Source organism: Oncorhynchus tshawytscha, linkage group LG26 (genome assembly GCF_018296145.1).
Source record: "Oncorhynchus tshawytscha isolate Ot180627B linkage group LG26, Otsh_v2.0, whole genome shotgun sequence".
NCBI lineage: Eukaryota > Metazoa > Chordata > Actinopteri > Salmoniformes > Salmonidae > Oncorhynchus > Oncorhynchus tshawytscha.
The window spans coordinates 26418333-26444798 of NC_056454.1; the positions used below are offsets into that span (position 1 = coordinate 26418333).

General features: G+C 45.5%; 1 protein-coding gene across 3 annotated transcripts in view; it reads right to left on the minus strand.

The window, feature by feature from the left end:
• Positions 1 to 26466, minus strand: part of LOC112225441 (protein dopey-2) — a 45039-nt gene that overhangs the window by 12994 nt on the left and 5579 nt on the right. For 2 of the 3 annotated variants that reach the window (XM_024389418.2, XM_042306350.1), the window contains exons 2-22: positions 26006 to 26180; positions 24712 to 24893; positions 24363 to 24533; positions 24024 to 24213; positions 23574 to 23672; positions 23239 to 23362; positions 21016 to 21125; positions 20690 to 20801; positions 13056 to 13176; positions 10430 to 10549; positions 10197 to 10308; positions 9888 to 10115; positions 9001 to 9344; positions 8244 to 8659; positions 6163 to 6434; positions 5707 to 5859; positions 3448 to 3548; positions 2987 to 3177; positions 1193 to 2868; positions 870 to 1061; positions 615 to 740 (exon numbers count right to left, since the gene is read on the minus strand). In XM_024389418.2, coding sequence (XP_024245186.1) covers positions 615 to 740; positions 870 to 1061; positions 1193 to 2868; positions 2987 to 3177; positions 3448 to 3548; positions 5707 to 5859; positions 6163 to 6434; positions 8244 to 8659; positions 9001 to 9344; positions 9888 to 10115; positions 10197 to 10308; positions 10430 to 10549; positions 13056 to 13176; positions 20690 to 20801; positions 21016 to 21125; positions 23239 to 23362; positions 23574 to 23672; positions 24024 to 24213; positions 24363 to 24533; positions 24712 to 24893; positions 26006 to 26143 — 5178 coding nt within the window. In that variant the 5' untranslated portion in view covers positions 26144 to 26180. Of the gene's footprint in view, positions 1 to 614; positions 741 to 869; positions 1062 to 1192; positions 2869 to 2986; positions 3178 to 3447; positions 3549 to 5706; positions 5860 to 6162; positions 6435 to 8243; positions 8660 to 9000; positions 9345 to 9887; positions 10116 to 10196; positions 10309 to 10429; positions 10550 to 13055; positions 13177 to 20689; positions 20802 to 21015; positions 21126 to 23238; positions 23363 to 23573; positions 23673 to 24023; positions 24214 to 24362; positions 24534 to 24711; positions 24894 to 26005; positions 26181 to 26466 lie in introns of those variants that run through there. The other variant, XM_024389419.2, reaches the window with a different exon arrangement.

The window sequence follows — 26466 nt, forward strand, 5'->3', positions numbered from 1 at the left end:
ACTGTAAAGTTTGGTGGAGGAATAATGGTCTAGGGTGTTTTTTCTTGGTTCAGGCTAGACCCCTTAGTTCCAGTGAAGGGAAATCTTAACGCTACAAAATCCAATTACACTCTAGAAAATTCTGTGCTTCCAACTTTGTGGCAACATTTTGGGGAAGGCCCTTTCCTGTTTCAGCATGACAATGCCCCTGTGCACAAAGCAAAGTCCATACAGAAATGGTTTGTCGAGATCGGTGTGGAAGAACTTGACTGGCCTGCACAGAGCCCTGACCTCAACCCCATCGAACATCTTTGGGATGAATTGGAATGCAGACTGCGAGCCAGGCCTAATCGCCCAACATCAGTGACCGACCTCACCAATGCTCTTGTGGCTGAATTGAAGCAAGTCTCTGCAGCAATGTTCCAACATCTAGTGGAAAGCCTTCCCAGAAGAGTGAAGCGGCAAAGCGGTGACCAACTCCATATTAATACCCATGATTTTGGAATGCGATGTTTGATGAGCAGGTGTCCACATACTTTTAGCCATGTAGTGTGTGTATGTGTGTGTGTGTGTGTGTAGCCTACATGTCCCACCTGCTTATTACTAAATAAATAATGATGTTTTAAAGCACTCACTTTGTTTTTGGTGTGTCTCCTCCTGTTCCTCCGGCTGCTCCACACAGCTCCCACTGAGGCCATTAGCTGCACCCCGTACTGCCCCGTCAGAGGAGTCAGGAACTCCATCACACGCTGTCTCAGGGTCTATACACACACACACACACACAATGAGTAGTACCATCAGAGAGTGACACACAAATGCACATGCAAAACACATCATAGCACTAGTGTCCATAAGAATGTACACACACACGAACACACACACATACATACCTTGGAGCTCCTGAAGTAGACAGAAGTAGAGGTGTGTCTGGCGGTCTGGGAATAGTCTGAGCCCCTACTCTGGGACTCCTCCCTCTTGACCACACCCCACAGCAGAGCCATGCTACTGAGCATGTGCGGCAGCTCCTCAATCACAGCGTTGCGGGCGTTCCGGACGTCTGCAGGGTCACAAGCCACCAGGGACTGAGAGGGCGGGAGAGAAACATTTTAAAGTTTTCTGCATTCAACTCTGTGTGTCTAAGTGTGTGGCACAGTGATCCACCTACATGTAGCCAAATCAGCAGACTGCATGGATATGTGTGAGTGTGCCTCACCTTCTTGTTGTCCAGTAGACAGTGGTGAGTGAGTGTGGTCAGTCCCTCCAGTAGGGTGAGAGGATAATCAGGAGCGATGTTCTCCTTCCTGCCAATCAGACTCTGTGTAGCCTTCCCCCCATCGTGATCGTACTGTTTGACCAGCTCGTCCAGGTTCCTGCACATCTGAGTGATGAGAGGAGCCACGATGATGCCCAGCGAGCGCCCCAGGTAGGGCAGAGACGAGCAAAGCAGCGCCACCCAGTGGGGGTGCATGGCATAGCCGTACTGCGGCTGCAAAGCCCGGGCTGCAGCAGACACAAACATCCCCTGGGCTGTGATGGGCTGGGTTTGAACGTACTGAGCTGCCTTGATGGACTGTTGGAACAGAACCGCTGTCTGCCATTCCCGTGCTAGTGCTGAGGGGGCAGGGGAGTCACGGGGCTCATCGGAGTGCAGGGTCGAACCAGACTCCCCTGGCCACACGTGGTACTCCAGGACGATGAGGGCCTGTAGGAGCTTGAGCAGCTCCATCTGTAAGGGGTACTGCTCTTGTCCCCCTGCCCCTCCCAGATTCACCAGGCTCTCCTCAGACAGACCTACCTGTTCATCTAACAGATCTACACCCCCCATGGCAGAGCCCTTCTCCGTTCCTCTCTGGCTAATGTACATGGAGGCTGAGAGGGTGAGGAGGGCGTACTGCTGCACCTTACACCTGGCCAGCAGCTTACAGATGGGCTCTGGGCTGACGCCAGCCTCCCCTTGCGTGGAGGTGTCTCCCTGGCCCCGCGCCACAATCCCCAGCTGGGTCACCAGGCGGGTCAGCACCCCCACGCTCTTCACCTGGACCTCCCTGTTCCCCTGCAGCTCCCTGGGGTCCAGAGTGAGGTAGGATGGGTAGTGGGAGCGCAGGAACTTCAGGCACAGGGACACCATCAGCTCGATGAGCAGCGAGAGAGGACTGGAGGGCGAGAGTAGGCGTCCATAGAAGCCTCTTCCGTCCTGGGCCTGCTGGTGGCGCTGGAGCAGGTTGGAGACCAGATTGAGGTGTGCAGCTGAGCTGGTGTCCAGGGAGGTGGAGGAGAGGGCATTCACTAGAGGCTGCTGGGCACTGCTCCTCAACAGGCTGTCTAGCAGGGCCAGGCCGTGGAGCAGACGGGGCCAGCCGCCGGCCACAGAGTACAGCAGAACATGGCGGAACATAGAGTCGATGGCTTCCCGCTTCTCACGCTCCTGTTTGAGGAGACGTGACCGAGCCATGGCTTCAAGCTCCAAGTCCTCCTCCTCCTCGCTCGACAGCGAATCTGACGCCTGCGTGTGTTCCGATTCCATCCTCCTCAGGCCGTTGACCATGCTTCCTTCTTCTACACTACTACCGTAAGGGGCGGAGCCAGAGCTAGAGTTCTCAGTGGAGACCTGGACGCAGCTCGACTCGGTGTGTACACTCTCCTCCTCCTCCACTTCCTCCGGTTCGTCTTCTTCCTCTGTAGCTTCGCTATCGCTGCAAGACACCCCCGTGGAGTCGGCCGGTGGTTTGGTTGTCTCCGGGTCATGCTCTAACTCCCCCCACAGGGCCTCCCGGTCCACCAGGATCATGTGACCCAGTGTACCTTCATCTGTTTGGGTGCTGGTTGTTATGGCGTTCGTGTAACCGTTGGTAGTGCTTCGAATTCTGCTCTTTAAATCTTTCAGAATACCTACAGAGAGAAAGATATTTCTGAGCATATCAAAACACACACACAAACAAACACACTAGGAGAGCAACATCCCTAAACACTCCAACAATCTCCACTTCACCCATCAAAACACACATACCTGCGGTGAGGTTCTGTTTGACACTCTGGATGGTGCAGCGCTGGGTGGAGGGGTGGAGCAGCAGCAGCAGAACAGGCTCCAGGATGCGGACCACGTCCTGCAGGGAGAGAGCCCTGACCAGCCAGCACTGGGCTGCAGCACTCACAGAACCATCTGGGCTGTTCAGACAGTCCACCACCACACACAGAGACCTGGGACAGAGATACACAGTCAGTCATAGAGAGCTGAGAGACACACGCACAATCTTAAATGGTGACCAGAGAGAGAGACAGAGAGAGAGAGAGACAGAGAGAGACAGAGAGAGAGAGAGAGAGAGAGAGAGAGAGAGAGAGAGAGTAAGAGATAAGGAGATAGATACACATCCCATCTCCGCAATCTAAGGAAAAGGAGAACAGGTTCACCATGGTAGTAAAGAGTGATGTTGTAGTAAACCACTGACCGCACCTCAGCTGTGTACTCACCGGTCAAATGAGCGGTTCAGAGACATGGTCCGGTTTGACTGGATGTCCCTGGTCAGGTGCCACAGCACTGAGAACCTGTGTAGGGCCTCCAACCGTACAGCCTGAGGGACACACACGTCATTTACATGTTAGTTAAACACACAGGATAACTTGCTCTTAGTCATATCATATGAGCATGGCTTCGAGAATTTGTTCCTAGTCAATGTAAGGTGGATATGTGTAAAACTGGGTTTCTTAGTTACAGGGCCTTGTTTAAATGTGTTAGGGATGCTGTAGGGCAGGGGTAGGCAACTAGATTTCTGTCGGAGTGGATATTTGGGGGGCCGGAACAAAATGATAAATGATGCACAACAAATTGACCACAACAGAGCTCAAAATGAGATTGTATTTGAAAATCTATTCAACCCTAGTTCACAAAATGAGATTTTATTTCACACCTTGATTACATTGATCACGTCTCTCTTTTTTTGGGGAGGGCGATGCTTGGGAACTAGGGTTGACTAGCGGGAACTGGGTTACCTTGTCAAAGAATAAATAACTGCGAGAAACTGGTAAATTATACCCGATGTGCTGCTACGATGTTGTGCTGCTGCCATGTTGCGTTGCTACCATGTTGTTGTCATGTTGTGTTGCTACCATGTTGTTGCCATGTTGTGTTTCTACCATGTTGCTGCCATGTTGTTTTGCTGCCATGTTGTTGTCATGTTGTGTTGCTACCATGTTGTTGTCATGTTGTGTTGCCATGTTGTGTTGCTACCATGTTGTTGCCATGATGTGTTGCTACCATGTTGTGTTGCTACCATGTTGTTGCCATGTTGTGTTGCTACCATGTTGTTGCCATGTTGTGTTGCTACCATGTTGTTGTCATGTTGTGTTGCTACCATGTTGTTGTCATGTTGTGTAGCTACCGTGTTGCTACCATGTTGTTGCCATGTTGTGTTGCTACAATGCCATGTTGTTGTCTTAGGTAGTGTTGTGGTGTCCCTTATCGTGATGTGTGTTTATGTTCTATATTTTTTAGTTTATTTTGTATTTTTAATCCCCGTCCCCACAGGAGGCCTTTTGGTAGGCTGTCATTGTAAATAAGATTTTGTTCTTAACCGACTTAAATAAAGTTAAATTAATGAAAATAATCATCTGCATTATCGATCATCAACGCTCAGGGTGGGGACAGACAGTGCATCTCATTAAGCTATGGAGCGCAGTTCACAAAACATGTATCATCTTCTCATAGTAACTTATTTTCTTGTGACAAGCCTACATTTGCTACAGCAAAGCCTATGCTACAGTATATAATATAAGGACTCATTTACACATCACCAAGGGGTCACCTTACTTTTTAATTGTAGCCTAAAGATCATTTTGGGATATTTGCATCTGCAGAGTTTTAAAACAGCCTAACACTCTAATATAATTGCTTTAAATCAGTGCGCACTTGAGCACTCTCTGTCGTTTTCTCTCTCCTTCAATTCTAATCAAAATAGATATTCCTTTTCACGATAGAAATATAAATATATAGATGTCCTAGCCTACCTCTTTCAGGTAATAAATTCAATGAAGCCTTATTTTTAGCTCATGAATGAAAGGTTATGCATACAGCTATAACTTATAGCCTCTTGCTCAATACGCACCTGTGCTCTGCTGGCCTCTCCTTAAAAAACACTCCTTAGCTCGGAGTCCCGGGAAAAGCTAGACTAAGCAGGGAGTCACCATGGGCTATGTTTTGGATGATGGCACAATAATTTGGGCTTCTTTGGGCTCATAAAATGTCTAATTTAGGGTACATAAAATGTCTTTAGTGTATGACTCATCAGGCTCAGGTAGCATCAGGCTTGAATTTTCATGCTGATCAAAGCTTGAATGAAATCCAGACATATTTATATGCTTTAGAATGGCACTTCCGGTTTTGGCAGGAAATACCAGATTACCTGGGAGAAAACTGATTTATCCCCGGGATGGAACATTTGTAAAACACCGGGAAAACTCTATTGGGAAAAGATTTCCTAAATTAAACACATTTTTAGATGAATTCCAGGAGATTTTACAGTTTCTTACCAAAACATATATATTATTTCTTTAACAAAAACATTTGGGGGGCCTAAACAATTCACTTGTGGGCGGGTTTTGGCCCGTGGGCTGCCTTTTGCCGACCCCTGCTATAGTGGTATAGGATGGATCTTTGCTGTAGGCGTGTAGTGCACAGTTTGTCTTGATAGTACAGAAAAATCTTGTTAGTGTGTGTATGTGTGTGTTCTGTACCTTGTCTCTGTGCAATAAAGCCTGGCAGATGATGTCCTCACAGATGGATGCGGAGGGGGCCAGGCAGTGGAGCCGATAGAAGAGCTCTACACAGGAGGTGTGCTGCTCTCGACGCTCCACGTCCAGCTGACCCCACAACACCTGGGCCACCCGCTGCATGGGGTCACAGAGTTCTAAGGTTAGAGGTGAGGATGATTGGTGTTCATTTGGATCAACTGAAGGCAGCAGCATTATATGACGAACATTCTTGATCTGGTGAGGTAACATGCAGCGGACATAAAAGGTGATGATGCTGTTGTACAAGTGAGTTTTACAGATGACATCTTCAGTAAGGAAATTGACATATTTCATCATATTATACAGTAACACGTCAGACCAGCAAGGCCCCCTTATATGTTCCCTCTTCACGTGGCAGTAATACAAGCCACCTGCCATGACAGACAATTGTTTCCTAACCTGGTAGAAGTCTGTGCCCTGCTCGATGGTGCTTAGCAGACCTGGGTAGATGGGGGGCATAGTGACCATCTGCAGCCGCCCACTGAGAGGGTTAGCATCGCTGGCCAGGTAGCGCCTGGTCTTGTCCTGAATGACCAGGGCCAGGGACCGTGAGTGGTTGATGAGCTCCAGCAGAGACGACATGGCCGTGTGCTGCACGTGGTAGTCCCTCGACAGGCAACACAGAGTCATCAAGGACCTCAGCCACACAGGCAGGCTGTCTACGTCACTGCCTGAAGAGAAACACATTCCGTTTAAGTCGGAGGTTTACATACACTTAGGTTGGAGTCATTAAAACTACTCTTTAACCACTTAACAAACTATAGTTTTGGCAAGTCGGTTAGGACATCTACTTTGTGCATGACAAGTAATTTTTCCAACAATTGAAAAGATTATTTCACATAATTCACTGTATCACAATTCCAGTGGGTCAGAAGTTTACATACACAAAGTTGACTGTGCCAGCTTGGAAAATTCCAGAAAATGATGTCATGGCTTTAGAAGCTTCTGATAGGCCAACTGACATCATTTGAGTCAATTGGAGGTGAACTTGTGGATGTATTTCAAGGCCTACCTTCAAACTCAGTGCCTCTTTGCTTGACATCAAGGGAAAATCAAAAGAAATCAGCCAAGACCCCAGAAGAAAAGTTGTAGACCTCCATAAGTCTGGTTCATCCTTGGGAGCAATTTCCAAATGCCTGAAGGTACTACGTTCATCTGTACAAACAATAGTGTGCAAGTATAAACACCATGGGACCATGCAGTCGTCATACCGCTCAGGAAGGAGACGCATTCTGTCTCCTAGAGATGAACGTACTTTGGTGCAAAAAGTGCAAATCAATCCCACAACAACTGCAAAGGACCTTGTGAAGATGCTGGAGGAAACCGGTACAAAAGTATCTATATCCACAGTAAAACGAGTCCTATATCGACGTAACCTGAAAGGCCGCTCAGCAAGGAAGAAGCCACAGCTCTAAAACCACCATAAAAAAGCCAGACTACGGTTTGCAACTGCACATGGGGACAAAGATCGTACTCTTTGGAGAAATGTCCTCTGGTCTGATGAAACAAAAATAGAACTGTTTGGGCATAATGACCATTGTTATGTTCGGAGGAAAAAGGGGGAGGATTGCAAGCCAAAGAACACCATCCCAACCGTGAAGCACGGGGATGGCAGCATCATGCTGTGGGGGTGCTTTACTGTAGGAGGGACTGGTGCACTTCACAAACTAGATGGCATCATGAGAAAGTAAAATTACGTGGATATATTGAAGCAACATCTCAAGACACAGTCAGGAAGTTAAAGCTTGGTCGCAAATGGGTCATCCAAATGGACAATGACCCTAAGCATACTTCCAAAGTTGTGGCAAAATGGCTTAAGGACAACAAAGTCAAGGTATTGGAGTGGCCATCACAAAGCCCTGACCTCAATCCTATAGGAAATTTGTGGGCAGAACTGAAAAAGCGTGTGCGAGCAAGGAGGCCTAAAACCTGACTCAGTTACACCAGCTCTGTCAGGAGGAATGGGCCAAAACTCACCCAACTTATTGTGGGAAGCTTGTGGAAGGCTACCCGAAACATTTGACCCAAGTTAAACAATTTAAAGGCAATGTTACCAAATACTAATTGAGTGTATGTTAACTTCTGACCCACTGGGAATGGGATGAAAGAAATAAAAGCTGAAATAAATCAATCATTCTCTCTACTATTATTCTGACAATTTCAAATTCTTAAAATAAAGTGGTGATTCTAACTGACCTAGGACAGGGAATTTTTACTAGGATTAAATGTCAGGAATGGTAAAAAACTGTGTTTAAATGTATTTGACTCAGGTGTATGTAAACTTCTGACTTCACCTGTAAGATAAAAACAAAAAACATGTTGGTGACTTCACATTCAATATGATTAGGAAAGTAACGATAACGATTAGGAAAGTATATCAGGGTGCATCATAAAGTAGTCAAATCAACCCTATTAGTAAAGCCGTATTCGGGTATGGCTAAACAACTATTATTGGGTAAAAGTTCATACAGTGACCTCACCTGTATGGTTGAACATGTCATTATAGAGCCCATGGCTCTCCCCCTCACTCAGGTACAGGGGGAAGGTGGTAGACTCCAACAGAAGGTGGCACGCTGCCGTGAACGCCTGTCGACACTCCTCCGAAATCTCCGCTCTGCTCCGGGGCATGTACCCTGCCCCCCAGTCCACCCCTCCTCCCGCACACCTTCGCCCCTTCTTCCTCTCTGTAGGGGGGTCTGGGACAGGGGGGTCTGAGGTGGCACGTGGTTTGTGTTTGTTGGGGGTGAAGAGCTCGGCTAGCTTGTCTTTGATCTGGGTGGTGGTGATCTGAGGGCCCTCCCGGAACGAGGACTTCCGACCAGGGGAGAGGGCAGCGGGGTCGGGTTGTACAGCCTCCTCCTGCCCCCTGACATCCTCCACCTGAACCAGCAGGTACCTGGGAGGGGAGAGAAGGTGGGAGGGCAGAGAGAGAAAGAGAGTTGGAGAGAGAGCAAGGTAGACAGAGAGCATTCTCGTAACTTTTATTTTATATTTGGCTCTAGATTGAGTACTCTTATTCCTTATTTCATACATTTAGTGCAGTTATTGTGGAAGACATTCTGTGCTCTATACTACTGTAACTGAAAACATGCACTTTTGTGTTCGTTGCAGTTAGTGTTTAGCTAACTGGATAAGGGCTACTGTACATTTAGCGAATCCAGTATAGCGAGAGAAAGAGACAGATAAAGTTTGTTAGAGTTGATTATTATGTTTCCCTGATGTGATACTGTTCTCTACCTGCTGATGATGAAGGCCAGGATATCCTGCAGATACTGGGTAATGGTCTCCACACTGCCCCCCTTCCTCCACACACCCTCGCCCTCTTTCACAATCCCTGCCTCCTCAGGGCCCAGGCCCGCCCCTGGTAGGAGGTGCAGCTCTGACGGCGAGGCGCTGATGCCCAATCCGCTGTCTTCAGACCGAAGGGGTAGGAAGGGGCTTTCTCCCTCTCCTGGACCAATCTCGTGCTCCATAACCCCATTCAGTTTAGGTTCTTCCTCTGGTTCTGTGTTGTCATGGTTACCATTGACCTTACCAGCATCTTCATCGTTATCCTCCTCATCACTTTCCTTGTCATTGTACTGTAGGGTAGAAAATGTATGATCCAACCAGATTATCACCATTGAGGGAGAGTGTAGTATGACCTAAAAAGACTGTTAAAGAACCATCTCCTTGTCCTTAAACTTCTCAAATATCCATTAATTTTCAAGGAGAAATCCCATCACGGTCCAGTCAGTGACTGAACAAAGATAGACACAGCTCCCACTGATCTCTATGTGACAGATAGACAGGTCAATGTTACAGCTGGACTCCAGACCTTGGCAAAAAAAAACTATTACATCTGAATGGACAGTGAAGCATGTGATTGGCCGGCCTGTGTACAGTCAGGATCGAAGATCAAGACAAAAGTAGTACAGTACTCTACCAGAAATGTTATCCCTTGGTCAGACAGATCACCTCCCAGACAGTATCCTGACCTAAGGGCACAGCATCCTGACCTAAAGGCATGTCTTTTCTGAAGTACCTCTGTAATGCTGCATCCTTAACACCCATTTTTCTTCTACTCTCAATACATGTCATAGCTTTTCTGAACCACTGCGCACACACACACACACACGTCTGACCTGAACATATTCAAAGCTCTCCTCCTGTGCCTCCACTTCCTGTGTCTGTGACTCCTCCATGTCCATATAAGCCACAGGCATCTGGATCTTACTGAGCACCTTGAAGCAGGCGTCCAGGCCTTGCGTGAGCTCCAATAAGTCCAGGGTATTCATGTGGGTGCAGAGCGTGTGCAGCATGCGACACAACATCTGGGGCAGGAACTGAGACTGGATGTCAGCATGGAGCTCCTATTGGACCAGACACAGAGAAACGGACCAATCAAAGAGAGAGACACAGAGAAACAGACCAATGAGAGAGAGAGAGAGTACCAGAGGGATAACATCCATTAGAAATATGATGAGGGTGGAGATCTCTGTGACAGAGGGAGCAGGAGAGGCACTCTGATACTGCAGAGTGGGTAGCGGCAGGTCAGCTAGGTCACTATGGAGACAGAGACAGGAAGAGAGAGCAGTTAAACAATGTTTGAAAAATATGCTTTATAACATTAAAGCTACTATGACTATTCCAGAGGAGGTACAGTAAGGGTTAGTAGAGGTGTTACCTGAGGCAAGTGCAGAAGTGGCAGGTCATGTAATCCCACAGGAAATCACTGTTCATGGAGCTCACCAGCATGTTCACTGTCTTTATGATCTCTGACGCATTCTTGTTTTCTTTTATTTTACTGCACAGACAACACAATACAAATACATCCTCGAAGTCACTATCATGTCACTCTCTTTTTAGAAAAATCATAGGATATAAGGACAACAATTCCCAATAAATAACATTCATTTATATATCAGTTTATTCTCCACTTACAGTGCCTTCAGAAAGTATTCACAACCATTTACTTTTTCCAACTGTTGTTTGGGTACAGCCTGAATTTAAAAGGGATTCAATTGAGATTGTGTCACTGGCCTACACAATATCCCATAATGTCAAAGTGGAATGTTTTTTTTTTATACTGTTCAAAAATGTAAACGGAACAATGTCTAATAGTTTACTGAGTTACAGTTCATATAAAGAAGTCATTCAATTGAAATAAATTCATTAGGCCCTAATCTATGGATTTCAGTTGTCTGGGCAGGGGTGCATTAATGGGTGGGCCTTGGAGGTCATAGGCCCACCCACTGGGGAGCCAGGCCCAGCCAATCAGAATGAGTCTGGTAGGGCTTTATTACAGACAGTCATACTCCTAGTCCATCAGTTGAAGAAGCCGGATGTGGAGGATCTGGGCTGGCATGGTTACACGTGATCTGCGGTTGTGAGGTTGTTTGGAAGTTCTGCCATATTCTCTTAAACGACATTGGAGCTAGTTTATGGTAGAGAAATTAACATCCAATTCTCTGGCAACAGCTTTGGTGGACATTCCTGCAGTCAGCATGCCAATTGCACACTCCCTCAAAACTTGAGACATCTGTGGCATTGTGCTGTGTGACAAAACTGCACATTTTAAAGTGGCCATTTATTGTCCCCAGCACAAGGTGCACCTGTGTAATGATCATGCTGTTTAATCGGCTTCTGGATATTCCACACCTGTCAGGTGGATGGATTATCTTGGCAAAGGAGAAATGCTTACTAACATGGATGTAAACACATTTGTGCACAAAATTTGAGCAAAATAAGCTTTTTGTGCATACTATATGGAAAAGTTCTGCTATTTGTTATTTCAGCTCATGAAACATGGGACCAACACTTTACATGTTGCGTTTATATTTTTGTTCAGTGTAATTCAAATAAAAGTGTATGTCACGTGCGCCGAATACAGCAGGTGAAATGCTTAAGCCCTAACCAACAGTGCAATTTGTAAGTAAAAAATAGTTATTAGGTAAACAATAGATAAGTAAAATGACAGTGAAAATAACAGTAGCGAGGCTATATACAGGTGGTACCGGTACAGAGTCAACGTGCGGGGGCACTGGTTAGTTGGGCTAATTAAATATGAAAAGCTGAAATGTCTTGAGGCAATAAGTTTTCAAACCCTTTATGACAAGCCTAAATAAGTTCACTTTGGATGGTGTATCAATACACCCAGTCACTACAAAGATGCAGACGTCCTTACTAATTCAGTTGCCGGAGAGGAAGGAAACCGCTCAGATTTCACCATGAGGCCAATGGTGACTTTAAAACAGTTTAATGTCTGTGATAGGAGAAAATTGAGGATGGATCAACAACATTGTAGTTACTCCACAATACTAACCTAATTGACAGAGTAAAAAGAAGGAAGCCTGTAAAGAATAAAAAATATTCCAAAACATGCATCCTGTTTGCATCAAGGCACTAAATACTGCAAAGAATGTGGCAAAGCAATTCATTTTTTGACCTGAATACAAAGTGTTGTGTTGTATTGGATTTGCCCAAAACATATTGAGTACCACTTTCCATATTTCCAAGCATAGTGGTGGCAGCATCATGTTATAGGTATGCTTGTAATCGTTAATTAATCAAATGTATTTGTAAAGCCCTTTTTACATCAGCAGATGTCACAAAGTGCTTATACAGAAACCCAGCCTAAAACTCCAAACAGGAAGCAATACAGATGTAGAAGCAAGGGGAGTTTTTCAGGGTAAAAAAATAAATGGAATGGAGCCTAGCACAGGCAAGAGGAAAACCTAGTTCAGTCTGCTTTCCACCAGACATTGGGATATGAATTCACCTTTCAGCAAGACAATAACCTAAAACACAAATATACACTGGGTCAAATATACACTGGAGTTGCTTACCAAGAAAGGGAATGTTCCTGAGTGGCCGAGTTACAGTTCTGACATAAATTTGCTTGAAAATCTATGGTAAGACAGGAAAATGGTTGTCTAGCCATGATCAAGAACAAATTTGACAGAGCTTAAAGAATTCTGTAAAGAATAATGGGCAAATGTTGCACATTTCAGGTGTGGAAAGCTCTTAAGAGTTACCCATAAAAACTCAGATGTAATTGCTGCCAAAGGTATTGACTCAGAGGGTTGATTAGTTCTCTAATCAAGACATATCAGGGTTTTATTTTTCATAAATGTTTTACCAATGTTATAATTTTTCTTCCACTTTGACAGAGTATTGTGTAGATCGTTTACAAAAAAATGACAATTAAATCCATTTGAATCTCACTTTGTAACACAACAAAATGTGGAAAAAGTCAAGGTGTGTGAATACTTTCTGAAGGCACAGTATCTCTTCCGCACCGGTCTTCTCACCTGGTTAGTTGTTTGCCCGTCAGGCCAGTGCTGGTGATAGACTCCTCTCCCAGCATCTCTCTGCAGTAGCTGTAGAACGCTCTCACTGCCTCCAATAACACACTGTCCACCACCAGAAGACCTGTTAGAGACCACCATCATCACTACACACTGTCCACCACCAGAGGACCTGTTAGAGACCACCATCATCACTACACACTGCCCACCACCAGAGGACCTGTTAGAGACCACCATCATCACTACACACTGCCCACCACCAGAGGACCTGTTAGAGACCACCATCATCACTACACACTGCCCACCACCAGAGGACCTGTTAGAGACCACCATCATCACTACACACTGTCCACCACCAGAAGACCTGTTAGAGACCACCATCATCACTACACACTGCCCACCACAGAGGACCTGTTGGAGACCACCATCATCACTACACACTGCCCACCACCAGAGGACCTGAAAGAGACCACCATCATCACTACACACTGCCCACCACCAGAGGACCTGAAAGAGACCACCATCATCACTACACACTGCCCACCACCAGAGGACCTGTTGGAGACCATCATTATCATCACTACACACTGCCCACCACGAGAGGACCTGTTGGAGACCATCATTATCATCACTACACACTGCCCACCACCAGAGGACCTGAAAGAGACCACTATCATCACTACACACTGCCCACCACCAGAGGACCTGAAAGAGACCACTATCATCACTACACACTGCCCACCACCAGAGGACCTGAAAGAGACCACTATCATCACTACACACTGCCCACCACCAGAGGACCTGAAAGAGACCACTATCATCACTACACACTGCCCACCACCAGAGGACCTGAAAGAGACCACCACCAGAGGACCTGTTAGAGACCACAATCATCACTACACACTGTCCACCACCAAGAGGTCCTTAGAGAGACTACCATCATTATCATCACTACACACTACCAAAGGTCCTTAGAGAGACTACCATCATCATCACTACACACTACCAGAGGGCCTGAGAGGGACCACCACCATCATCCTCTTCATCACCACTACACTATCTACGAGCAGAGGGATTGAGACAGATGAAGAGAGATAGAAGGGAAGGGGTGGGGGGGAGAGAGATAAGGCCTGAGGGAGGGGAGGTGTGTGTGTTTAGGCCTGAAGGTGTCTGCATGCTTCCCATCCGAAACAGTTTGTGCATACAGTGCATTCGGAAAGTATTCAGACCCCTTCCCCTTTTCCACATATTCTTATGTTACAACCTTATTCTAAAACAGATAAAATATTTGTTTTTCCCTCAATCTACACACAAAACCCTATATTGACAAAGCAAAAACAAGTTTAGACAATTTTGCAAATGTATTAAAAACAGATACCTTATTTACATAAGTATTCAGACCTTTTGCTATGAGACTCGAAATTGAGCTCAGGTGGATTCTGTTTCCATTGATCATCCTTGAGATGTTTCTACAACTTGATTAGAGTCCATCTGTGGTAAATTCAATTGATTGGACATGATTTGGAAAGGCACACACCTGTCTATATAAAGTCCCACAGTTGACAGTGCATGTCAGAGCAAAAACCAAGGCATGAGGTCGAAGGAATTGTCGGTAGAGCTCCGAGAAAGTATTGTGTCGAGGCACTGATCTGGGGAAGGGTAACAAAACAATTATGCAGGATTAAAGGTCCCCAAGAACACTGTGGCCTCCATCATTCTTAAAGAAGAAGTTTAGACCTACAAAGACTCTTTAAAGAGCTGGCCGCCGGGCCAAACTGAGCAATCGGGGCCCTACTCAGTCTTGGTCAGGGAGGTGACCAAGAAACCGATGGTCACTTTGACAGACTTCCACAGTTCCTCTGTGGAGATGGGAGAACTTTCCAGAAGGATAACCATTTCTGCAGCACTGCACCAGTCAGGCCTTTATGGTATAGTGGCCAGATGAAAGCCACTCCTCAGTAAAAGGCACATGACAGCCCGCTTGGAGTTTGCCAAAAGGCACCTAAAGACTCTCATACCATGAGAAACAAGATTGAACTTCTTGGCCTGAATGCCAAGCGTGACGTCTGGAGGAAACCTGGCACCATCTCCACGGTGATGTGTTGTGGCAGCATCATGCTGTGGGGAAGTTTTTCAGCAGCAGGGACTGGGAGACTAGTCAGGATTGAGGGGAAGATGAACGGAGCAAAGTACAGAGAGATCCTTGATGAAAACCTGCTCAGGACCTCAGACTGGTGGCGAAGGTTCACCTTCCAACAGAACAACGCCCCTAAACACACAGCCAAGACAGAGTCCGGACTTGAACCCGATCGAACATCTCTGGAGAGACCTAAGAGTAGCTGTGCAGCGACGCTCCCCATCCAACCTGACAGAGCTTGAGGATCTGCAGAGAAGAATGAGATAAACTCCCCAAATACAGGTGTGCCAAGCTTATAGGGGCGGCAGGGTAGCCTAGTGGTTAGAGCGTTGGACTAGCAACTGAAAGGTTGCAAGTTCAAATCCCCGAGCTGACAAGGTACAAATCTGTCGTTCTGCCCCTGAACAGGCAGTTAACCCACTGTTCCTAGGCCGTCATTGAAAATAAGAATTTGTTCTTAACTGACTTGCCTAGTTAAATAAAGGTAAAATAAAATAAAGAATAAAAAATAGCATCATACCCAAGAAGACTCGCTGGTGTAATGCCAAAGGTTCTTCAACAAAGTACTGAGTAAAGGGTCTGAATAGTTATGTAAATGCAATATTTATATATTTTTTTTATAAATTTGCAAAAATGTATAAAAACCTGTTTTTGCGTTGTCATTATGGGGTATTGTGTGAGGATTGATGAGGGGGGGGAAAAACGATTTAATCCATTTTTGAATAAGGCTTTAACGTCAAGGGATCTGAATACATTCGGAATGCACTGTATATTATGATGAGATTTTGTGACGTTTTCTGTTCGTTTTGGTCTTCGGAAAGTGTTTTTTCGGCTGTTCGTGCACACAATTTTTTTTTTTATAGGCAAGCCAAGGTCTACTTGCCTTCGTCGGTGGTTGGTCAACAGTAGAATTCTTCAATTCTTCAATGTTGTCATTCAATGAGAGACAAATATTTTTCATGCTAATTTTTCACTTGTACCGCAACAAACATCTTAGTTAGATGTAAGATCTCCTCAGCAAAAACTTTAATGACATTTCTTGAGTTATCTATTTTTAGTAAATACTATTGCAACTTTTTTCTCGTTTTTCAAGCGGTCTTTTAAGGGAGTATGCGAGCACACTCATTCGACTAGGCACCAGCCGAACCGAAGCATTCGGAAGGCTTAAGGGAGGTGAGGTGTGTGTGTTTGGTCCTGTGGGAGGGGAGGTGTGTGTGTTTGGGCCTGTGGGAGGGGAGGTGAGTGTGTTTGGACCTAAGGGTGTGCTTCATTCTATAGCTAGAGGACTCCTGATATCTCCAGGAGTGATGAGTATAATATTTCTCTTTATCTGTTGTTGTCTAGTACCGTCTTTTTGCTAGCTAGGGCCATTTACTTTAAGTGCTGCCTGTCTTCCCAGTAGCTTACTTGGTGTGTGAACTGCTGACTGCTCATAACTTGAAGATGATGATTGACACATAAACCAGGATTAAGGGGCAAGGCAATTTGTGACTCTTGTTGTTTTCATAATCAGTGGCTGTATTGGAGGGAGTGGTTTCTCCTCTCCTAGGCAGTCAGAGATTAGTACCGGGATGTGTGCTCTTCACCTTTGCAAGCAATTAGTATTAGTACTTCAGACTCCCCTGATTTCTAAGCAGCGGTCTAGTCGCAAAACGAAGATGGTCACCGAAACAAAAACGGTTCTGCTGAGTTGTTTGAGGAAGGAAAGAGAGGAAGGATCCATCCACACCACTATCTCACTTAAGTATCTTACCTAGTTATTTTCAGATCTAATTTTGCTCTTTTGTAGCTTTGACAACTACAATATGTGTGTGTTTTCTATACCTGTTCGCTCCTCTTCCTGGAGGCTTTACAGATGCTCCCCACCCCTTGGCTACAACCCATCTAATTTGGTGTACCCTGCACGCACAACCCTGGTCTCTGGCAGCGTTTGGAACTACCAGAGCCTATGCTGCCCTTCAGTCCTTTTACTTTTTGACCCTGACGGAGACATGGATCCCCCCAGAGAACACTGCTACTCCAGCTCCTCTCTCTTCATAGTTCGAGAGCATCTGGTCATCACACAGGACTACTAATTTCTCCTAAGTGGAGACTTTCTATCATTTCAATTCCATGCGGTCACTGTCACTTGTTCACTCAAGCTTTACAATGATGTCACCTATTGCCCACCAGGTGTCCTTAAATAGTTCCCCAATGAGCTTGACACCTTGATTAAGCTAATTTCCTGACGATGGCTACTTCAACCTAATTTCTTTCCAACTCTCTCTTTCCCCTCCTTGCCTCTTTTGAACTCACACTTTCCCAGTCCCCTCCCACTCACAAGGCAGACAATATGCTTGACCTTATCTTTACTAGAGGCTGTTTGCCTACTAATCTCACTGCAATCCCCCTCCAGGTCTCTGATCCCTACTTAGTTTCCTTTTCTGTCTCCCTTTCCTCCAACCATAGCCACCCAGCACCTACCCAGATGATCATGCGCCATCGCAATCTTTGCACTCTCTCATCTTTCCCTTCTGCTAAATCCTTCTCCCTCCTGTCTCCTGATTCTACCTCTTCAACCCAACTCTCCTCCCTTTCCCGCATCCTATTACTTGCCGATAAATCGGTCGACCTCTAGTGCATGGCCAATAAATTAGGGCCGATTTCAAGTTTTCATAACAATCGGTAATCGGCCTTTTTGGACACCGATTATGGCCGATAACATTGCAATCTACGAGGAGACTGCATGTAAGGCTGACCACCTGTTACGCGAGTGCAGCATCAAAAGGACCTGTGGCTGCAATGAGCCAAGGTAAGTTGCTTGCTAGCATTAACTTATCTTATAAAAATCAATCAATCTTAACATAATCACTAGTTAACTACACATAGTTGATGATATTACTAGGTTAACTAGCTTGTTCTGCGTGCATATAATCAATGCGGTGCCTGTTATTTTATCATCGAATCACAGCCTACTTCAATTTCGCCAAACGGGTGGTGATTTAACAAAAGCACATTCGCGAAAAAAGCACAATCGTTGCACAAATGTACCTAACCATAAACATCAATACACTGAAGTATATATTTTTTAAACCTGCATATTTAGTTAAACGAAATGCATGTTAGCAGGCAGTATTAACTAGAGAAATTGTCACTTCTCTTGCGTTCAGTGCAAGCCGAGTCAGGGTATATGCAGCAGTTTGGGCCGCCTGGCTCGTTGCGAACTGTGTGAAGACCGTTTCTTCCTAACAAAGACCAATTAATTTGCCAGAACTTGACATAATTATGACATAACATTGAAGGTTGTGCAATGTAACAGCAATATTTAGACTTAGGGTTGCCACACGTTCGACAAAATACAGAACGGTTCCGTATTTCACTGAAAAAATACCATATTAATGACCAAAGGCTCGTATTTCTGTGTGTTTATTACATTATAATTAAGTATATGATTTGATATAGAAGTCTGAGCGGTGGTAAGCACTTTACTGCGTTTGCCAGCAGCTCTTAGCAATGCTTGAAGCACAGCCCTGTTTATGACTTCAAGCCTATCAACTCCCAAGATTAGGCTGGCAATACTAAAGTGCCTATTAGAACATCCAATGGTCAAAGGTATATGAAATACAAATGGTATAAAGAGAAGTAGTCGACACGTCATAATTCCTACAATAACGACAACCTAAAACTTCTTAACTGGGAATATTGAAGACTCATGTTAAAACGAAAAAAGGAAGTGTTAAAAGGAAGCGTTCATATGTTCTCATGTTCTGAGCAAGGAACTTAAACGTTAGCTTTTTTACATGGCACATATTGCACTTTTACTTTCTCCTCCAACACTGTTTTTGCATTATTTAAACCAAATTGAACATGTTTCATTATTTATTTGAGACTAAATAGATTTTATTTATGTATTTTATTAAGTTAAAATAAAAGTGTTAATTGTTCATTCAGTAGTGTTGTAATTGTCATTATTACACACATACATATTTTAAAATCGGCCGATTAATTGGCCCTCCAATAATCGGTATCGGTCAACCTCTAACTTGCACTGTACCCTTTCCTCCCGGTTGGCTTGGGAGGAAAGGGGACTAAACTTCCGGACGACCTATCAGCCTTTCACTCCCTCCTCTCTACCGTTGCTTCCTCTGTATCCACTGTGAACTCCAATTTCAATCACTCTAAATGTCAAGCTTCTGCCTCTAATCCTAGGAAACTCTTTTCAACCTTCTCCTCCCTCCCTAATCCTCCACCCCCTTCCCCTACATGGAGGACTTTGTCAACCACTTTAAAAAGAAGGTTGACGACATCCGCTCCACATTCACTCAGCATATTGAGTTCACTGGTCCCACTCACACACAACTACCCTACGCCTTGACCTCTTTATCCCCTCTCTTTCCAGGGTGAAATCCTGAGACAAGTGAAGTCCGGCCACCAGACAACTTGCCCACTCAATCCCATCCCCTCTCCATATCTCTTGAGACCTTCTCCCATTCCTCATCAACTTATCCCTGACCACTGGCTGCGTCCCACCGGACTTCAAAATGGCCTGAGTCGCTCCCCTCCTCAAAGCAACACTCGTGACTCCTCTGATGTCAAAAACTGCAGACCGGTATTCTTTATTTTATTTTCAAAACATTGAGTGTGCGATCACTGACCAACTCTCTTGCCATCTCTCTCAGAATGATCTTCTTGACCTTAACCAGTCAGGCTTCAAGATGGGTAACTCAACCGAGACTGCTCCTCTGTGTAACAGAGGCTCTCTGCACTGCCAAAGCTGACTCTCTCTCCTCTTCCGCCTTTGACACCATGAACCATTAGACCTCCTCTCCACTTTCTCAAGCTGGGCGTCTCAGGCGCTGCACACTCTTGGATTGCATCCTACCTGGCAGGCTGCTTCTACCAGGTGACGTGAAGAGGATCTGTGTCTGCACCAGGTGGCGACACACATCTCTGCGTGCCTGGCAGATACACTCCCCCGTTGATAACTCCATGGTGTCCCCCTACCAGAGTGCAAAGAACCTTGGCGTGACCCTGGACAACATCAAAGCAGTGACTCGCATCCTGCAGGTTCATGCTGTACAACATCCATAGTGTATGAGCCTATCACACATAGGAAGTGCCGCAAGTCCTTATCCAGGCACTTGTCATCTCCCGTTTGGACTACTGTAACTCGCTGTTGGCTGGGCTCCTCACTTGTGCCATCAAACCCCTGCAAATTATCCAGAGCGCTGCTGCCCACCTGGTGTTCAACCTTCCAAAGGTCTCCCATGTCACCCCACTCTTCCGCACAATCCACTGGCTTCCAGTCGAAGCTCGCATCCACTACAAGACCATCGTACTTGCCTACGAAGCAGCAAGAGGCACTGCCACTCAATACCTTTAGGCTATGCTCAAACACCCCAACCCGAGCACTCTGTTCTGCCACCTCTGGTCTCTTGGCCCTCCAAATTATGAATGTGATATGTGGTTGTCTCACCTAGCTATCTGAAGATGAATGCAGGAGGTGTGTGTGTGTGACTACCTATCTCTGGCTTATCCATTAGGCTGATGATGATGCGGAAGGGTCGGAGATAACCAATCACGCTCTCCGGGTCTGCCTCCACATCTTTCTGATTCAGGATGTTGATCAAAGCCTAAGTACAGAGAGACAGAGTACACACATACATACACAAGGTTACACCACCGGTTATTGACAGAAACAATATGACCTTGGATTCAATGTTTTCGTATTTGAATGAGTGACTTGCATTTAAAGGGCAGGTGTTTTTCAAGAAGTCCTTTGAGGTTTAATCCTCTGTAACAGTATGATTTATATAACTGCTCAACAGTAGTGTTAGTGTGTCTGACCTGCACTAGGAGTTCTCTGGAGTGGGTGTTGAAGTAGAAGGCTGTGTGTTCCTCCATGGAGATGGAGAGGTCAGGGTCTGCAGCAATCATACCTCCCTTAATGTCTGTGCCTGGCGAACAGCAACACACACACAGACAGATAGTAATTTACAGAGCCTTCAGAAAGTATTCACACCCCTTGACTTTTTCAACATTTTGTTGTTACAGCCTAAATAAAAAAATTGCTTTAAAAAATAAAAATAATTACACTGACCAACACCCCATAAAGTGGAATTATGCTTTTCAAAATGTTTACTAATAACACTGGATGGTGTATCAATACACCCAGTCACTACAAAGATACAGGTGTCCTTCCTAATTCAGTTACCAGAGAGGAAGGAAACCACTCAGGGATTTCACCATGATGCCAAGGGTGAGGATGGATCAACAACATTGTAGTTACTCCAAAATACTAAACTAATTCCAAAACATGTATCCTGTTGTAACAAGGCACTAAAGAAAAACTGCAAAAAATTACTGAGTACAATTCTCCATATTTTCAAGCAAAGTGGTGGCTGTATCATGTTATGGCAGTGGCGTGCCGTGGGCCTGAGCCTTCAGTGAGGTCCTACACAGTCCCACCCGAATTAATCCACCTCTTATTACCATCATTATGATGCCATGGCTCTAGACACTATACATTTAGACAGAAACGCAGTATAACCCGGCGTCACCCAAAAACATGACACAATCAATGAGTCTTTTAAATATTTCCCTATTTTTCTTCACCTTTTCATTGTGCGGCTCCGTTGCCCTGAGCGCTTGTTCGTTGAGCTGTAGATCCACTCGGGTGTCCCCAAAAGTTTTCAAAAGCACCATTGCTTGTAAGTGCCCAGCCGTACTTTGGTGTCTCGTTACTGCCTTGGTTAGACAACTCAACTTTGCAAAGCCAGTGTGGCTCCAAACACCAAATCCATCACTTGCAAATAATAGGCATTCCCAGCAGTACAATTTACAGTGCTTCTCGGAGCCTGTGAGCCATTGATAGCGCTCGTAGTTGGAACTTTGAAAGTGGCGAACGAACCCCTTTCCCACCTGTGACAGGCTTTGTAGCGTCGGGCGACCTCTCCTTACAATGTCTAACTTTTCTTGAAAAGTTCGTCTTGAGAATGGCGTTAAATTATATCCTCGACCAAGTCGATATCTTCTCCTCCTTCCGCCATTGTGGGTTGAAAAAACAGCTTAGTAGTACGCAAATTAATTCATTTATCAAATTCAGTTTCCTAGTTCTGAAGTTCTGCATAGACCTGCCTCTCAATATTGGTAATCCAATCAAAAGACGTGCACGCACTACGCCTGCTAGCTGGCTCCTGTGTAACACTGGAGCCAGCCAGCAGGCGTACAATAGCCAACTCTAAAGCTGATTGGTTGACACTAAATTTTCATTTCCATTCACTTCAAGCTACAAGTGCCTGCACTGTTGATTCTGAAGGCCTGAGGACAGATTTTAGACCCCTGGCAACTCATGATGGCTGAATATGATTGGATAAAAGATCTAACATAAAGACCAGCCCTCCAAATCTCAACCTGGGGCTGGAAGCAGTGCAACCAAGAGGAAAGCTATGAAATGAAGAGTATAACTCTTACTCTGGGGAATAATTTAATACATATTTGTGGGAAAATATATATATTTTTAAATTGTATTCGGATTATGTTTAGGCCAGCAGAGAAGGCCTTGCTGGCCCTGACGGCCCACCACTGTGTTATGGGTATGCTTGCAACCGTCATGGACTGGGGAGTTTTTCAGGATAAAAAAAAAAAATACATTGAATGGAGCTAAGCACAGGCAAAATCCTAGCAGAAAACCTGGTTCAGTCTGCTTTCCACCAGAGACTGGGAGATGAATCCACCTTTCAGAAGGATAATAACCTAAAACACAAGGCCAAATCTACACCAGTTGCTTACCAAGAAGACAGTGAAAGTTCTGGAGTGGCCAAGTTACTTTTTGAAGACACTGTATAATAAGTCATACATTTTTGTCTCTGAAAGGCAAGGGGTAAAGAATTGAAGCTATATGGATAAATGTATTACCTAGACTTTAACGACATTAGCTACTAAAGCAACTCAAGCTATTATTAGCTACACAGTGAACTATATTCAGGCCTATTGCTAGAATAGGACTCAAAGCCATAACTTCATTGCATGTGGGTGTGTGTGTGGTGCATGTCTATCCACAGTAGCTACCTAGCAGCCAGGCGTAGAGGCGTCTGTTGAGGGACATGTCTCTGCGGAGCAGCGTGAGGGAAGCAGCAGACACCACTGTGATCGTGTCCTCCCTGGTCATAGGAATACTGCCTTCTGTTGGATCCTGAGAGAACAACAGGTACAGAGGGGGCACAGGGAGGAGGAAGAAGGAGTTAATGAAGAGGGAGAAGGAAACAGTAGTGGATGAAGATAATAGAGAGGCAGAGAAGGAAGAGTTGGAGGAGGAGCGAGGGGAAGTGGAGGAGCAGGACAGGGTGGATAAGCTGAAAAAGGTGAGGTGGTGAAGGAGGTGAGGAGGAGGAAAAGTTACTCACCAGGCAGGTGGCCAAGGAGAAGAAGTATAGCAGGATCTCCAACATGTTCCTCTGCACCAGAACATTAGAGTCCTGCAGAGACAGACACAACGCCTTCATCTGGAAGAGAGAGGAAAGGAAAGGGAGATACCTAGTCAGTTGTACAACTGAATGCCTTCAACTGAAATGTGTCTTCCGCATTTAACCCAACCCCTCTGAATCAGAGAGTTGCGGGGAGCTGCCATCCATGTCTTCGGCGCCCGGGGAACAGTGGGTTAACTGCCTTGCTCAGGGGCAGAACGACAGATTTTTTCCTTGTCAGCTCGGGGATTCGATCCAGCAACCTTTCGGTTACTGGCCCAACGCTCTAACCACTAGAGGGAGAGACAGGTTCTACAACATATCCAACATGGCAGACACATCCACGACACTCATACTCATATTAACATGTGGAAACACACATCAACTCACCACCAAGCGGTTGTTATAGCCCAGCATGCACCTCTGCTGGCGCGGTGGGGTGAAGCGATCGAAGTGTGTGACAATGAAGAGAGAGGCGGGTAGCCGGACAAGAGGGCTGACCAACACACTGCCCCACAGAGCCCCATAGAACACTTGCTGGCCCACTAACAGAGACAGCCTCAATAGCAACGCATCCGTCCTGGACAGAGAAGGGAGAGAGAGATCAAAGTTTAAGATAGTGGGAAAAGGAAGAGGATATGTTATATTATGCAAATATTTATGGGAGAGCTATTTTTAGCTCTGTTTAGATACACAGGTACGTGTGTGTGTGTGTGTGTGTGTGTGTACCTGTCATAGACATCAGCCCCCTCCTCCAGGCCAGGCAGTAGTCCAGTGATGAAGGCCTGTAGGCTGGGCAGTAAGGCCCTCTGTAGAGGGAGGTAGTAGCGCTCATACAGCGTCAACAGGGCTGGCTTCACCGCCATCGCAGCATGGCCCAGCAACGGGAACAGTCCTGAGCTAAAACACACATGACAGAGATCAATACAACACACTAACTCATACAGTACAGGTGAACAACACACAAATACCCCCAAAACACACTAACATTGTTCAATAGGCCTTCAAACAAATCAGGACAATAGACAGGCATGCACACACACAAAATGGGTTAGCCTGGTTCACACAAGTGCCACACCTGTAGATGAAGAGGTCCTTGGCCAGCCATTTGGTGCCGATGATCTTGAAGATGATCTCATAGGTCTCTAAGGCCTTGAGGTGCACTCCACTGGGCAGGGCCGGGTGCAGACACTGCGCCAGACGCTTCCCAATGATCAGCCTCTGAGGCAGCAGAGAGTAGCGCAGGTTACTTTGCAGGGCCTAGGGGGACGGACAGTGAGAGATATGCCAGTGGTGCGTGTTAGTGGTATGTTTTTTAATGAATATCAAAGAAATACGTAAATCATTGGTAATTATTGTATAGTTACCATGCTACTTTGTAATTTGCTTTGTTTACTTGACAGATTAATATGCCTGAAAGAATCCTCATTCATTCACACACAGCACCTAGACACACACAGATCAAGACACGGCCATTCTACCATAACACTCCTTAGCAAACATCCTTCTTCCTAAATGTGTCACAAGCAGGGACCTACTAGTGTCCAAAGTCCCATTTGGGTGGAGCAGGGGACAGAGAGTCAGGCCATGTATTCTGGGCTACTGAAGTAGAACAATTTATGAGAAACTTGAAACGGAGTGCCTGCAAAAGCAATCTCATACACACTATGTTTTAGGTCAATAAGAGTTTGAATAATGTGTTTGGTAAATACATTATTCAGTGAAAGGGATAGTCTATCATCCTCTCCATTGAATGATTGGGGGATAAGTGAATCAACACTGATGTAGGATAAGTTTTAGAAACTCAATTGATAGATTTGGAATGTTTTCCATCTCCCAGTCCACTGATCCTGGAGCCAGATAGAACCAGATGCAACCATGGCAATGCCAGCAAGGCCAGATAAGGGACTGCAGGTAGTGACTGGGCTCAGAGCCAGAGAGTCACTCACACACAGACACATGCCTATGAACTCTTACATACATATAATATGCATGCTGTTGAGTTTAAAATTGCTGAAAGTAGCAAAAACAATTTCCTGCTTTGTTTACAGAACGTTTAAACTGACACTTCCACATGCAAATGCTCTCAATGCAAACCAACATACACAAAATAACTAATAAAACACGAATGGCAATACACTGATCAAGAGACCAATGGCCTGTCTAACTCATCAATGCAAAAAAATAAGCAGTGCTCTTCTACTCTGACACGACACGAACACACTGAGGAAATGCAAACCAGGATGGAAATACAACTGAATGCACCACTGAGTAATTTCATCTGTCACACCAAGGGTGCAACTCAATAGTATAGAGTGTCTGGATGTCTGACCTCCAGACTCAATATATTGTACCAGCCTTGCCATCCATACCTTGTTGAGTTTGCCCAGAGAGGAGATGAGGTCAGCCCACTCGCTGGACGACTCAAAGTTCCGCAGGGCTTTCTCGATGACCGCCGCGTAGCTACGGTAACGGTAGTCATTCTGCAGCTCCTGCTCCTCGGGATCCATGATGCCTCACTCACACCCCAGCATACTCAGCCTGAGTCTGGGGAAAGGGGGAGGAAGGGGAGCAGAGGAGGATAGAGAGAGAGGGGGAGACAGAACAGAGAATTGTTGTCAGATATGAATCCCTACACAAAAATCATGTCCAATAGGCTACATGTACTTGAAATGTTTTGATACGGTGTAACCTAATGAACACAACCCTGAACCCAGATCTCGGTTTGTAGCATGTTGCAGAGGGGTTTCTCTTGCAAACGTGGTTTGATATGCTCACAGTCACACATGCACACACACACATGCAGGAATCACAATGTGCTCAATCATGATTG